Source organism: Triturus cristatus, chromosome 7 (assembly GCF_964204655.1).
Source record: "Triturus cristatus chromosome 7, aTriCri1.1, whole genome shotgun sequence".
In the NCBI taxonomy this organism is placed as follows: domain Eukaryota; kingdom Metazoa; phylum Chordata; class Amphibia; order Caudata; family Salamandridae; genus Triturus; species Triturus cristatus.
The window spans coordinates 1703737455-1703752947 of NC_140590.1; the positions used below are offsets into that span (position 1 = coordinate 1703737455).

At 47.0% G+C, this 15493-nt stretch overlaps 1 protein-coding gene across 1 annotated transcript in view; it reads left to right on the forward strand.

The window, feature by feature from the left end:
• LOC146812815 (alpha-2-macroglobulin-like protein 1) overlaps nucleotides 1–15493 on the forward strand; it is an 820867-nt gene that overhangs the window by 472133 nt on the left and 333241 nt on the right. Inside the window, exon 22 of the mRNA XM_085615206.1 lies at nucleotides 2213–2264. Within this exon, the coding sequence (XP_085471332.1) occupies nucleotides 2213–2264 (52 nt within the window). The remainder of the gene's footprint in view (nucleotides 1–2212; nucleotides 2265–15493) is intronic.

Genomic DNA, 15493 nt, shown 5'->3' on the forward strand with positions numbered 1-15493 from the left:
ATATTTTCAAGCTTTTGTGAAAACATTTTGCAGAACATTTACTTTCCAACTATTGTTTTTTCAAATGTTACATCTCAAACCTTTGCATTTTAAAGTATAATTTGAAAGTTTACCTGATATCATATACCTTTATCAGCAACTCTCTAAACTCCTCTCTCCAGAGTTACTGTGTTGTCTCCAAAGTTCTGAGTTCTCAGAATATGGCCCTTAGGCCCTCATTACAAGTTTGGGGAATAGGGTGGAATATACCTGCAATTCTGAATTTGTAAAGGAGGCAAATGAGGCATAACATGCAGAACTGTTTTTTGACACAACAAATTCTGCATGTGTTGACCTTTTCTGGACTTTTCACACCAATTAATGTGATTAGGTTTGATCAAGGTTGTAATAGTTATCATGCCTCTTGTAATTCTGATCCTTGTGCAAATAAGAGTTTGCGCAAGGATTGGAATTTAGCTCTTTACTTGTTATGAGGGTCATAGCCTCAGGATATACTGTGTTAATCCCACATGAATGAACTATCAGGGCCTGTCCCATTGTTTCAGAAATTAATGTGCTTTCTCGAAGTCAATGAACTTTGTGGTTTGTTCCCTGTCTCAGGATTTTCTCTGCTAACCTGATACCCATAGATTTTTGCTATGCTATTTTCACACTGATGGAGGCTGAGGATTTGACTATACATTGCTGTGCTGTTGCTATATTCAGCAGAATTTTACCTCCATTCTTAGATGTTTCTATATTATCTGACCATAAGCCAAACCCCTTAAGGTTGTAAATATTGATCTGATAGTGACCAATTACAGAAAAACAGATTAATGTAGGCTGGGAGATTGTCAATTACTCACACACATTGCTGTGCACAATTATATCACTGTTGTGCACAAAAAGGTATTACATTGTTTTCTCCAAGAAAATCTCATAGCATGCATTTGTCACAGTTCAGGAACTTTGTAAACCATTTAGGAAGAGTAGCTAAATGTTCTACATCATACTTTTCTAATTAAGGTACGGCAATTTCCTTTTGCGACTCACAATTTCAGCGAATTGCAATTTGCAAGTCGCAAAAGGGAATGCACTAATGTGTTTCAGACACATTAGCGATTCCCAATTGGGTCGCAAATTATCTGCCTCATCAATATTCATGAGGCAGATTGCAATTTGCGACCCATTGGGAATGGGCAATAACGCAGGGATGGTGGCCTGCTGGGGACAGCAGACCCCATGTATGTGTTTGCTTTTTCAATAAAGCAACTTTTATTTTTTTTAATGCAGCCTTACACAGGGCCGTACTAGCCGTAGCGGGCACCGGGCAATCCCCGGATAGGGGTCGGTTTTGGGCCCATGGGGGCCGTTTTCGGTTCCCAGTCCGGCCCTGGCCTTACAGGAAAATGGGATGCATTTCAAAAATAAAAATGAAATGTTTCAGTTTCATTTTTTAAGAGAGGCAGTGACTACTGCCTGCTCTTAAAAAAACATTTTGCTTCTAATCACAAAGTTGAAGGGGTCCCATCGAGACCCCTTTCCGTTTGCCACTGACTTACCACCAGTTTGAAACTGGTGGTAAATGCGATTGTTTTACAACTGCACTTGTGGTTGCAAATCAATCTTACATCCCTCTGCAACTCGCTATTTAGAAAGGGACGTCCTTGGCATTCCTCTTCCTAAAGCAACTCGTAAAACCTATTTTATGAGCCAGTAATAGGATACAGACTCGCAAAATAGGTTTCGTTCATGCTACAATCCTTTTTAGTGGTCGCAAACAGCCCAATTTTCCGTTTGCGACCACAAAAATGGTCGAACATGTGGCCCAGAATCTGTATTTGTAACATTTCTTTACAAACTTAATTTGCTGCATAAAAGATTACAAAAACAATTATTTACATTACAAATAAGTACTTCTTATCACAGGCTATTAAAACAGGGTGATTTCTTGATGGTAGAGGAGAAGTTGGGCAGGAAAAGTGGAAAATATGCCTGTTTTTTATTTTACTGCATCTTCCAGCTTCTAAATGTCATCTTTTCCTGATATTGTGAAGAGGACGTTCACTGAGTTATACCTGCAGATACACATTCCAATGGTAATTAAAAGCAAAATATTGGATTTCACCTTACTCAATGAAATCTTAAGCTCAGCAGAAATGAATTATTGGTGTTACATTTTCTGTAGTATACATTTGTCTTTCCTATAATTTGACTATCTCCTTCTCCACAGCCTGAGGGCATCCCTGTGGAAAAGACACAGAGCACTCTTCTCTGCCCAAAAGGTAAGGCTTGCAAATGTCACAGAGAATCAGTCATGGACTGCTTAATGGAATTGTAAGGCTACATCTGATGGAGACTTCTAGCAGCAGTTTCCTTACCTTAGAATATATCCCCGGGGTCAGACTGGATGGAGAAACTTTTGAGCAATCCCCTTGTGTGCTGGTAGGTGGCATCTTGTGGTGGTGTGTGGCATCATTGGCATCCTCAGTGCCGGAAGTGACAACCAGCACCACCCCAGCGCGCTCCGTTCCCTTTTATCCGTGCCATTAGCATCTATCCGAATGAGCTCCCCCCAGTCACTTTTTAACTGGATTCTTTCGACTAGTGTGCCTTTTTTCCATTTTCTTGAGGCAAGGATGTCCCATAAAAAATCTTCTGGGTTCAATCCTTCTGCAGCCTCACCCAGCACCCCACCCCTGTAGGCCTGCTAGTCCAGATCTCAACCCACCCAGATCAATCCCGGGGTATTTTCTACCACATCAATGAATAGGGAATCCAAGAGGCTGGATACCTTTGGTAAGAGGATTTTCTCTTCAACCAGCCTGGCACTGCGGTCCATGAACACTGTGTGCTTATTAGGCCGTTATTCCCATACTGTGAGGAATACAGTTGCACAAGTGTTGGCTATGGTTCCAGATGAGGCCTGACCATACGCTCCCAAGCTACTGTTAGTGGACAGGATGCAGCGAAGTTCACAATCAGATCCAGGTTGAGCAGTCCAACTTCCTTGGTAGAACTATTGCTTCTTTGGTGGCACTCCAACTTCACACCTGGTTGAGAATTTCAGGGAATATCCAGGCATCCCTTATGGACATGCCCTTTGATGGGATGCACCTGTGACAAAACAGATTCTGAGATTCTGAGATTCAAGGACAGCAAGACCACCACTAGGTAGTCTGTGGCTCTACAACAGATGCATTCTGCCCCTTCTGTGGTTACGGTAGGGGCTATCAACTGCATCAATTTCCCCTTAGCCAGCTCGGCCAGCAGTCTCAGTCCATTGCTGGGGTGATGGCTCCCACAAGTCTCATGGGGCCCAAAGCCAGAGGTCCACCCAATGTTCCCCCCCCCCCCTTCCCCGGCGGCCACACAGTCAAAGCCTCTTTAGTTTTCCCTTGATCCAGACCAGCATAGGCATCCACTAGGTGGCAGGGTGTGACACCATCTCCCCAATGGTGGAAGATCACTACAGACAAATGGTTGCCCCAGATTGTGCAACATGGTTATGCCCTCCCCTTTAAATAGACCCTAATGCTACTACCCCGTCTCCCGAGTGGCTGATGGAGAATCACCTTGCGCTCTTGCGGCAGGAAGAATTGGCCTTTTTTTGCCAAAGGAGCCATCGAGAGGCTGCCAGCATTAAGTTGTGGTTGCTATTCCTGCTACTTTTTGGTGCCAAAGGAGAATTGAGTACTCCGCTCTATCCTAAACCTGCCCCTTCTTTATTACTTAAAAAAAAAAGAAAATTTCAGTATGCTCATCCTGGCTCAGGTTTTCTCTGCCCTCGGCCTAGAGACTGGGTGGTAGTGTTGGACTTGCAGGACATCTATTTTCACATTCCCATTCTGCCTGTCCACAGGCATTACCTGTGGTTCAGTGTGGGCCACTAGCATTAACAGTTTGCTGTGCTCCCTGTTGGCCTTACCAGTGCCCCACAGGTGTTTACTTCCTTGTGGAAATAACATCTGTTTGGAGTGTTAGTAAATGACAAGCACTTTCAGTCTTCCCAGGCAAGTTGATTCGTAGAGCAGAGCATCCTTTTCTCCAAAGATAGTCACACCTTTCCACATCTGGCAGAACGCCACCCTGCCTACCTTTCTCCCCTTACCAATTTAAATAAAGAAGAGGAGAGACTCCATTGCCTGGATCCAAAAAGAGTATTATTGTTCTACATTGATCGTACCAAAGATTTACCGGTGGACAATCAACTCTTTGTTGGCTTTGCACGGGCAAAGAAAAGGAAGGCAAATCAGAAGAAAATCCTCTCTTGATGGATCATCCTCTGCATTCAAATCTGCTATGCAGTGGCCAAGAAACAGCCACCTGAGGGCGTGAGAGGTCATTCCACCTGAGCTGAAGCTGCGACCACTGCATTAGCTAGAGGGGTCCTAGTCTGGGACATCTGCCAGGATGGTACATGGGCATAACTGCACACATTCATGAAACCCTACAGCCTCCATTGTCAGATCCAGTGAGATGGGCATTTTGCCAGTTTGGTTCTCTAGGACTTCTTAGTTTAAAACAGTTCACAGACCCACCTCCAGGGACAGATTGCTTTGCGATTTGGTCTCTAGAAGATGAATTAGTTACTTACCTTCAGTAACGCCTTATTTGGTAGAGATTTTAACTAACTATAGATTCCTTACTGACCCTCCCATTCTCCCCAATTTGCCCCTTGTCTTGACATATGAAAGAGATTATTCAGGACCCTACTTTGCCACACTAGTCATTCCTTCTCAGCTTGGCTCTGTGGTGCTGGTGTAGAAAAACAGTTAAGAACTGAGTTGACACCTATATTGGATGCCACTCGTGCCACTTCTGGCATGGACAACGCCAATGAGGCCAGGAGGAGCTGAACGGCGCCAGCTATCGGCACGCAAGAGGATTGTTAAAAAATCTCCAGATGCAGTCTGGTGCCTGGGGAATATTCTAAGGTAAGAAATCTGTGGTGAGATAGAGTCTCAAGCAATAAGGCATTACCAAAGGTAAGTAACTTGCTCAACAGTAAAATACTTCATGCCGTGCTGTTTTTATTCAGAAATGAGGGCTGCAGAATATGCAATCATAGATATACTCCATGTCCTATTGTTGTGATTCTTTGAGTTTAGGATTTGCACCTGTTGTGAGCATAGTACATATAATATATGCCTACTTTTAATTCTCAATTCACCACCAGCAATAAGCTGGTAATAAAGCACAGAGACAAATGGGTGCTGAAATGGGCACAGAATCATTTATAATTATTTCCCTCAAAACGTAAAAAGAAATGCAAGCTTGAGGACTCTTTTCCTATCATCGGCACAAGAAATGGCATCATTGGATTTCCTTCCTTTTATCTGCACAGGAAGGCACATCAGTGGATGTCCCATTAACCATCTGCACAGGAAGTGATATCACTGAATTCCAACCCAAACTATCTTCAAAAGAGGAAGCCAAGCAGGACAACTCACTTGCCATTATCCATCTGACAGGACGTGACATAGCTGGATTTTCCATCATCCATCAGCACAGAAAGCAACTCAACACACACCTGACCATCACTACACCACCACACTTCCTGTCTTGCATACTTCTCTACAGTAGCTCTCTCAGTAAACATGCCACTGATATTTGAGATTTGCTACATGACCGCTCGACGGACCAGCTTTTCCTGACTGAAAGCTGGCCAACTCCTTCGTCGGCCCCAGTCATCACAACAGCCACTCGTCCCAGATATAAGATCTCAAAGCAGGTCGGGACCAACCGACCCTGCCAGTGGAATCACTATGATTCATCTGGTGCTCCACACCTAGGACAGCACCACCTACAACATGAAACATGACCTTTTAGATCATCACCCCCAACTACACCCTTAGCAGTACCTTTGTCTTCCGCTTTCCGGGACCACGAACCAACTTCAGCTTCATCATCTCAGACTTTGTCACCCCTCCTAATCCTCATCTACAGCACCTTTATGCTCCTCAGTGACCTTTACTACCATCTGAGGACCTCACTGACCAGCCTGATGAATCTCCTCAAGGACCTGTCCAACCTCGGACTAAACTGGCAAGTGGAAGGCCGCACACAAGCCACAGTACTGCTACTGAAACCCATCTTCAACGGCTTCAGCAACATCATAGTAAACCATACCCACACCAATCACCTAGTCCGACCACATCCCCATCAATTTCAGCATGCCCATTGCACATCACTGCTTAAACACCATACACAAATCTTCACCACAGGACTAGAACAAGAAATCAGAATCATACTTGTCCTCCCAACTCCTATACCACCAGCCTCAAGAAAACAACAACCTCCACAAATCCATCCCACCTTCAGCACCTGGATCACTGCCTGCACGGATACCCTGGCTCCTCTCAAAGTAAATAAAGCAATGAGAAACAGACTGCAAGCAATCCGGTACACAAATGAGCTCGGTCTCACCAAATTTTACTGCAAGTACTTGAAAGCAGATAGAGACAAAGTCAGAATGACATCAACAAGAACACCTACAAATCTGCTCTCAGACTCTACCATCAGCAAATTAGAGGCATCAAATGCTCTACGCTCATTGACGGCATCTAAAGCACTGCATTGAAAGAAGCACCAACAACACCACGGAACTCTTCTCCATAGTGAAAGATTTCACCTCTCTGGCAGCCAGCTCCACCAGCGTAACCTCTTCTAGGACCTCTGCAACCAGCTGTCCCTATTCTTCAGCAACATGACCAACAAAATCTATGTCAACTTCTAGCCCAACGAGAACCTTCGACCCTTGCAGCTCTCGTGCTTATCTCAATCAACAACCAGGGACCACCCTGACCACCTGTCCCACCATCATCACAAGAAACTGCAACAACCATGAAGTCCATACACTCTGGAGCACCCTTGGACCCCTGTCCTCACTACATCTTCATTAAAGGACTGGAAATCATCAGCACAGCCCTCACCTCAATCTTGAATGATTCAATCATTACAGCCACCTACCCAGATGCCTAGAAACACACCACAGAACTCCCTCCTCAAGAAACCCTAAGCAGACCCAAAGATATTAGCTAACTAATGACCTATTTCCCTGCCACCCTATTGTGGAAAACATAACAAACAAATGCATAACCACCCACCTCAATGACAACCACCACCTCGACACCACTCAACGCTGATTCGGGCCCAAGACTTTGGCCGGCATTCTCAGGAAACCCTGGGCGAGTTATTACATTGCGGAACTTCACACATCCGAAAATGTGACGGTTGCAGGTCAGGAAGCAGTACAGGCCGAAATGATCTCATTCCTCTCTGTATGAGGACAAACAACTGCTGGCCCCTCCTGATCGTGATACTTTTTTGATTCAATATAGCTGCTCTGTCTTGGGGATTGGCACCGACGTGCTCTAGATGCGTCGTTTATGGAGGAGGATGTGATCCAGGCTATCAGACCTCTTCCGGGAGATAAAGCTCCCAGCCTGGATGAGCTTTTGGCTGCATTCTTTAAAAAACTTTGCGGCACTACTAAGCCTGCATCTCATAAATATGTATAGGAAGTCACTGGAAAGGGGGGAGCTGCCCCCATCATTTAGAGAAGTGCTCATCATCATGGTCCTAAAACCTGATAAGGATCCACAGAGCTGTGAATCCTACAGACTGCTGTCCATGATCAATCTGGACAACAACATTCTGGCCAAACTTATTGCCTCGTGACTCCTCCCTTTGCTGCCTCTCATAATGCAGCCAGATCAGTTGGGCTTTGTTCCGGGTAGGGTTGAATGTATAACTTACGCACCTTCTTTGCCACAAAGCAAGAGATTGATCAAATGCTGCAAGTGGCTGCTATCTTCTTAGACGCCACCGAGGCGTTTGACTCCCTTGAATGGCCGCATCTATTTGCGCTCTTGGCCTGCCTGGGGATCAGACCTAAATTCATTCAGATGGTTGCCCTCCTATATTCAAGACCCACCGCAAGGCTTTGGATTAATGGGGTGATAACTCCCCCGTTCCGGGTCTCTCAGGGGATGAGGCAGGGGTGCCCGCTCTCCCCAATCCACTTCGCCATGGAACATTTGCCGGCCCGCCTCAGATAGCACCATGCACACCGAGGTCTAGCTTTCATACCCCAAGTGATAATTGTCTCCTTGTGTGCGGATGATGTTACTCTATATGTGAAACGTCCGGCTGAGACCCTTGATCGTTTGATTAGAGAATTCATTAGATTCAGAGGGTTATCAGGCATATTCATTAACTGGGCAAAGTTGGTTATTTTCTAGTTAACAGAGACCACTGTGCAGTTTCGATCCGAGTTCCCCCTTTGCTATGGGGGGGATCCAGTGAAATACCTGGGAATATGGCTAAACCGAGATGTTGAGTTACTATGGTAATCCAACTATGGCTGGCTGATAGACTGGCTGGAGAGTCATCTGAAGCAGTGGACAGGAATACCACTGTCCTTGGTGGGCTGTCTGGCCATTGCTAAAATTATTATTCTTCTCAAATGTTTTTATCTATTCATTAATCTCCCACACCCTCTTAACAGCAATTTCAGGCATAGACTACCCTCGGACATGATCACATTGACATAGACGGGGAAACAACCCAGGGCCTCTTGGGAGACATTGACGTTTCCCTTCAAGCAGGGTGGACTCGGCGCGCTAGATATGGATATTTATTATAGCTGCACACAGTCCCAATTTAGATTCCACCGGGTGTACCCCACGCAATTCATGGCACACACTGCACCAGAACATGACCAAGTGGCACCATATCCATTACATACGGTCCTTTACAGGGCCCAATCTAGGCGGCGGACCAGTGTGGACACGGTCGGCTGCACTGTATGCGCCTGGTGTGAACTGTGCTGGAAAGCAGAGTTGAAGGTTTTATTCGCCCCCTCTGTACCTCTAATTAGACATTCTTTTTCTCGGGATGCAGGAGCCTGTGATAGATTGAGGAGACTTCAGCTTCCCACAATGGGAGATGAATTCCCAGAGGGAATATTTATTGCACCCCAACAAGCTCTGGAGAGAACAGAACTCAGTGTGTTGGGCAGATTTATCCATTATCAGCTCTGGGCTACCCTGAGTGCCGGCTTTGCTTCATATCCAATAGCGCCACCCAGACTTCGGGTACTGGGAAGATTCTTAAAGAATTCCTCTCCTAGCAAATTGATAATTACTACTGCTATATACTGAAATGTAACGTACAGTGCCGGTGTGTGTTCCTAGGGCGTGACAGGAATGGGAGATCCAGCTGGGTTCAACTGTATCGGAGGAACAGTGGTGATTCTGGTTTGCTCAGGCTAAAGAACTGTTCCCTAACTACAAGCTGCGCTTGATTCATTTAACATTTTTGCATAGATTATATAGGATGCCGGAATGGCTGCACAAGGTTGGTCTAACTGAGGATGCGCGATGCATCAGGTACATGGCTCCCTGCGTGACCTTCCTGTACCTTTCTTGGGACTGCCCCGACATTAGCTGTTACTCGGGGACTATCGTTGATGCTATAGAAGAAATGGTAGATTTGCATTTGGAGCACTTCCCTTTGACTGCACTGCTGGCATAAGTGGGAGCTTCCCTGTAGACAAAAGGAAATTCATTTCACTGCTCCTGCTGCTTGGTAAACAACGCATAGCGATGTGCTAGGGTTGGCCTCAAGCTCCTCGGTTAGAGGTTTGGCTTTGGGATGCAGTGTTCTGCCAGGGCCAACTGACAGCTTACTGGGACATTAGGCTTGCCCAGGCATGACCCTGAGATATTTGATGCCCTTTGCAGACCTACCTGCGGCTGCGAACGCAGGATGATAGCTGGTCTCCTCCCCAGTTCCCCCGCTGGCAAGCAGACCTGATGACAATGGAGCAGACTGATGGAAGTTGGCAATGCATTGCTTGCACAGAGTAAACTGAGGAGCTCAGTCCACTCCCCCCTCTTGCCCTTTTTGGCTGTTTTCTTTGTTATGAACCCTAAGTTTGACTTATACACGAGTGACATGGTGATATTGTGCTCTTATACTAGAAGATGCTGTTTGAAGGCTGTATGGAGCTCAGACTCTTCTCATAATACTAAAATGATGATGCTTTGCTGTATTTTCCTGATTGTACTGACTGATATCTTCAATAAACATAAGTTAAAAAAAAACACAAGGCACTCACAACATTCATCCGACATGAAGATAGAAAAGGGGGAAAAACCTTCTCAATTTAAGCCCCAATTTCAGAAAAAGAAGGTTGGGGCTATAACCACACAATATCCCACAAACACTGAGAACTCTCCTGCTGAACAGGAGGTGGGCGGTGACTCTCCTCGACAGCACGGTAGAGGTCACTATAGTGTACCGGAATCTACAGGAGTTTCTGGAAGCAATAGCAACTGACCAATCAATCAATCAGGAATTTATAAAGCGCGCTACTTACCCATGAGGGTCTCTAGGCGCTGGGGGAGAGGGGGGGCTGCAGCTCCGGTTCAGTCAAAAAGCCAGGTCTTGAGGTTCTTCCTGAAGGTGTGCAGGGTGGGGGCGCGTCTGATGCTGATTGGGAGCTCGTTCCGGCTTTGGCTGCAACGTAGGAGAAGGCTCTTCCGCCTGCTCTGGTTCTGCGAATGCATGGGTCTCTGCCAAGGTGAGGTCGGAGCGGAGGTTCCTTGTGGGTACGTGGAAGGAGACTGTCGTTGAGGTATTTGGGTCCGATGTTGGATGGTTTTGTAGGCGTGGGTGAGCAGCTTGAAGGTAACTTTCTTCTCAATGGGGAGCCAGTGGAGATTGCGTAGGTGTTGGGTCATGTGTTCGTGCCATGTGGTGCCGAGGACGAGCCTGACTGCGGTGTTCTGGATGGTCTGGAGCTGGTGTAGGAGAGTTCTGTTGATTCCGGCATAGACGGCGTTGCCGTAGTCCAGTCTACTGGTTACGAGTGCGTGGGTGACGGTTTTTCTGCATTCAGGGGTATCCATTTCAAGGTCTTACGGAGGATGCAAAGGCAGTTGAAACTGGTGGAGGCGATGAAGTTGATCTCGCGGGTCATGCTGAGGGAGGAGTCAAGGATGATGCCGAGGTTCCGTGCATGGTTTGTAGGTGTGGGTGAACTCCCGAGGGCGGAGGGCCACCAGGTATTGTCCCAAGAGGAGGTGGGTGGTCCGAGGATGAGGACCTCAGTCTTCTCCGAGTTGAGTTTCAGGCAGCTGTTTTTCATTCAGGTTGCAACGTCCTTCATTCCTTCCTGGAAACAGAGTCTGGTGTCTTTGGGGTTCTTGGTGAGGGAGAGGATGAGCTGGGTGTTGTCGGCGTAAGATACTATGCTGAGCCCATGCTGTCTGACGATAGTGGCGAGGGGGGCCATGTAGATGTTGAAGAGAGTGGGGCTGAGAGACGATCCCTGGGGTACTCCGCAGTTGATCTCTGTAGGTTCGGAGAGGAAGGGAGGGAGTCTGATCCTCTGGGTTCTTCCGGCAAGAAAGTATCAATCAATCAATCAATCAATCATTTGTAGAATGCGCTACTCACCCGTGAGGGTCTCAAGGCGCTGGGGGGGTGCTGCTACTGCTCGAATAGCCAGGTCTTGAGAAGTCTCCTGAAGGTCAGCAGGTCCTGATTCTGTCGCAGGCAGGTGGGGAGGGTGTTCCAAGTCTTGGCGGCGAGGTGGGAGAATAATCTGCTGCCGGCAGTCGTATGCCGGATCGGATCCAGTTGAGGGCGGATCCTTGTATCCCAGCGTCGTGAAGTCTGGCTGTGAGGGTGCGATGTGAGAAGTGTCAAAAGCTGCGGAGAGGTCTAGTAGGAACAGGGCCGCAGTGTGGCCCAGGTCGAGTAGCATGCAGATGTCATCGGTCGCGGCGAGGAGTGCGGTCTCAGTGCTTGGTTGCTGCGGAATCCAGACTGGGAGGAGTCTAGAATGGGGTTCTCTCTGATGAAGGTGGTCAGCTGAGCGTTTACGAGTCTTTCGTTGACTTTGGCAGCGAAGGGGAGGAGAGAGATCGAGCGGAAGTTTTTCAGGTCCGTCGGGTCGGCTTCTTGAGGATTGGCTTGACTTCGGCCTGCTTCCACACATCTGAGAAGATGCCAGATTCGAAGGAGGTGTTGATTGTCCGTCCTAGTTCAGATGCAATGGCGGCGGCAGCCCTGTTGTAGATGTGCGGCGGGCAGGGATCCGTGGGGGCTCCTGAGTGGGTGTTCTTCATGGTCGCGGTGGTGTGTTTGACCGTGGCAAGGTTCCAGGTTGTGATGGTCGACTCTTCGGTGGAAGGGGGGGGGGGGTTGTGTCTGGTGTTTCTTCGCTGAAGTTGTCGTAGAGGGCCTTGATTTTCATATGGAAGTAGGAGCTGAGCTTGTTGCAGAGTTCCTGGGATGGTGTGACGTCCGTGGCCTCGCTGGGGGGTTTGTTGAATTGCTGTATGACGTTGAAGAGGCGTTGGTTGCATTGGTGTGGATTTTGTTCTTGATGAAAGTCCGCTTGGTGTCTCTTATGAGCTGGTGGTATTCATCAAGGGCGTTCCTGTAGCTGTTCAGATCTTCTGTGGTTTTCTGGTTTCGCCCGGTTTTCTCGAGTCGTCTGCAGGAGCGCTTGGCTTCTTGGAGTTCGGTGGTGGACCAGGCGGCCTTTAGGGGGCGTTGTTTGGTGGGGTGTCGAAGGGGTGCGATCTTGTCGGCGCAACTGGAGATCCAGCGGTGCAGTTCCTTGGCTGCCGATTTGGCGTCGGTCTTGGCGCAAGGGGGGTCTAGGAGGAGGGTGGTGTTGAGGTGTTCTTCTTTGATCTTGCTCCAGTTCCTTCGAGGTAGGCACAGGGCGAGTTTTGGTGCAACGGTGGTGTTAAGGGCTTTGTTACATTTGAAATCCCAGACAGGTATGTAGTCCCTCCACACAGATGATATCATTTGGATATATAAATTCCTGTTTGAGCTACAGGCGACAACAAGCTTCCAGAGGCCTTTTATGGTTTCCAACTAACTGGTCACACCTAGACCTGACCTGGTTCCATCTGCTGGCCTCTAAGGGAGTGAGGCCTGACCCTGAAGTACTGTTCCCAAGGTCCTGGACCCTTGGCTTTGGTCAGAGTGTACTCCTCCCTGCCTAACTGAAAGCATGACAAGACTCAAAGCTGAGTATCAATGCCAACAACCGTTGTTGACAGCTTCACTAGATTTTACACTGGGCACCACCTGATAGACAGCTTCAATGGGCTCAGTGCCAAGCAGCCTCCAAACAACTTGAGACTTTGCTTAGTGTCATGTAATTTCCACCCTATGGTTGCAATGGCGCGTTTGTGGACAGCATAACTGTTGTGATGGTACCATACAGATTCTATGCACCCCTCAGGATATGTTGTCCGATAGCCGAGCTAGCTCACAGCGCCACGAGTACCCCTAAACCACTAAAGTCTGAAACCCCAGAGATCGTGGTAACAGGTTTAGAACCCATTTGCCCAGTCACTTGTGCCCTCTTCTTCTTTTCAGAGAAATATACAAGGAATACACAGTGGGACATTTTCAATGTTTATTGAACGAAAGTGATTCTTGCATAAAATATATATGCTGCAATGAGCAATAGACAGAAGCAAATGAAAGTGATTAGAAGTACCAAGACAGTGAACAGAATAAAAGGTTCCGCCATCATGCTAAGTAAATGTATATATGCAGGCATTATAACACAATATAGAAATCTGGCATTCTTCTACTATGCAGTCTCTAACCTAGGTGTCTAGGGAATGTATATGTGTTCTGCCAAGAATCGCGATTCTGGATGATCCAACCCTGGTTACCTGAAAGAAAGAATGTAAGTCCTCATCGTGGTCACAAGCTGGACACCCTTCACAAAGATATCAGCAAGCTACTGGGCCAAAGCTTCAGCGTGTAGAGACCTCGCCAATGTCAGAAGAGCAGTCCTCTGACTAACCCCGGAAATACTTGTCAAGTCAGCATTGTTATGATCTATAGATAGCCATGTTGCCTCGTTGATAAAAAATAGAACGACATTTGCACAGTGCGTGTTGAGACCTTGAACATAGTGTCCAAGGAGTCGCAAAAAGGCCTCTCGAAGTGGAATCTGTAAGTGATGCAGTTTCAGAGAAACTAATCCAGTGTTGTCACAAATGCAAATGTGTGTAAAAGGTTATTGTGTGAAATGAAAAAGCAATGTAAGAAATGTGCACATGGTGAAAAATGGCAGCGTTCCTTCATGGGTCTAACTAATATACAAGACTGGAGCAGCTTCCCGTCATCGTTGTGCCCTTCCTCAGATCCATTACAACAAACAAATGATGGACGGAATGCTGACAATGCATACATTCTCCCCCAGTCAAGAGATCTGGGTTAAATCCATCTTTCTTTTGCCCACTACACCACCCCAGTTTAGACATGGCCATATGCAAATCAGTCTTGACCCTGTGCCTCATGGGAACAGTCCAGCCCGAACTGCCAAGCCATGTCTTCCCTGGACCGGAATCAAGCATCCTAGGACCGGTTTCTGGCTATCAGCCGTCATCAGCCAGGATAGCTTGACTCCAGTGGCTCACTACGCCACTGGAGTCAAGCTATCCTGGCTGATGACGGCTGATAGCCAGAAACCGGTCCTAGGATGCTTGATTCCGGTCCAGGGAAGACATGGCTTGGCAGTTCGGGCTGGACTGTTCCCATGAGGCACAGGGTCAAGACTGATTTGCATATGGCCATGTCTAAACTGGGGTGGTGTAGTGGGCAAAAGAACGATGGATTTAACCCAGATCTCTTGACTGGGGGAGAATGTCTGCATTGTCAGCATTCCGTCCATCATTTGTTTGTTGTAAGGCTTTTCGCCCTAAGTGGGATGGGTATTCCCAGACGTGGGACCCGTGCTCACTACGCCACTGGAGTCAAGCTATCCTGGCTGATGACGGCTGATAGCCAGAAACCGGTCCTAGGATGCTTGATTCCGGTCCAGGGAAGACATGGCTTGGCAGTTCGGGCTGGACTGTTCCCATGAGGCACAGGGTCAAGACTGATTTGCATATGGCCATGTCTAAACTGGGGTGGTGTAGTGGGCAAAAGAACGATGGATTTAACCCAGATCTCTTGACTGGGGGAGAATGTCTGCATTGTCAGCATTCCGTCCATCATTTGTTTGTTGTAAGGCTTCCTCAGATCCAGTCGGCTTCATGGCCCCACTGAAGACTTTCTAATGCCATAAAAGTTTCTAGGATTAAAGGTAACTTTGTGACTAGGATGAATCTTGTCCTTCTATCTGTCCCAAGCTCCCTCTCAGTCTGCCTTAAACCTTACCCTTGTCCCCAACCTGCAAGACCAGTTGCCTGTGGTTGGCGCTTTGTGCTTTTTGGAGCTACTTTTAAATACACACTTTAAAAATTCATACATGTGATTTTACCCTTCGGATATTTGTTGTTTTGCTGGCATTTTATTTATTCAAATATTCAATGTTTATCTAAATTGGTTTGTTTTACTTCATTACTATTTGAGTACTGCATAAATACTTTACTTATTGCCACTAACTTAAGCCTGGCTTTTCTGTACCATCATTACCAGGGGGTCTAGCACGGGTTTATTTAGTGACTTTTGTGAT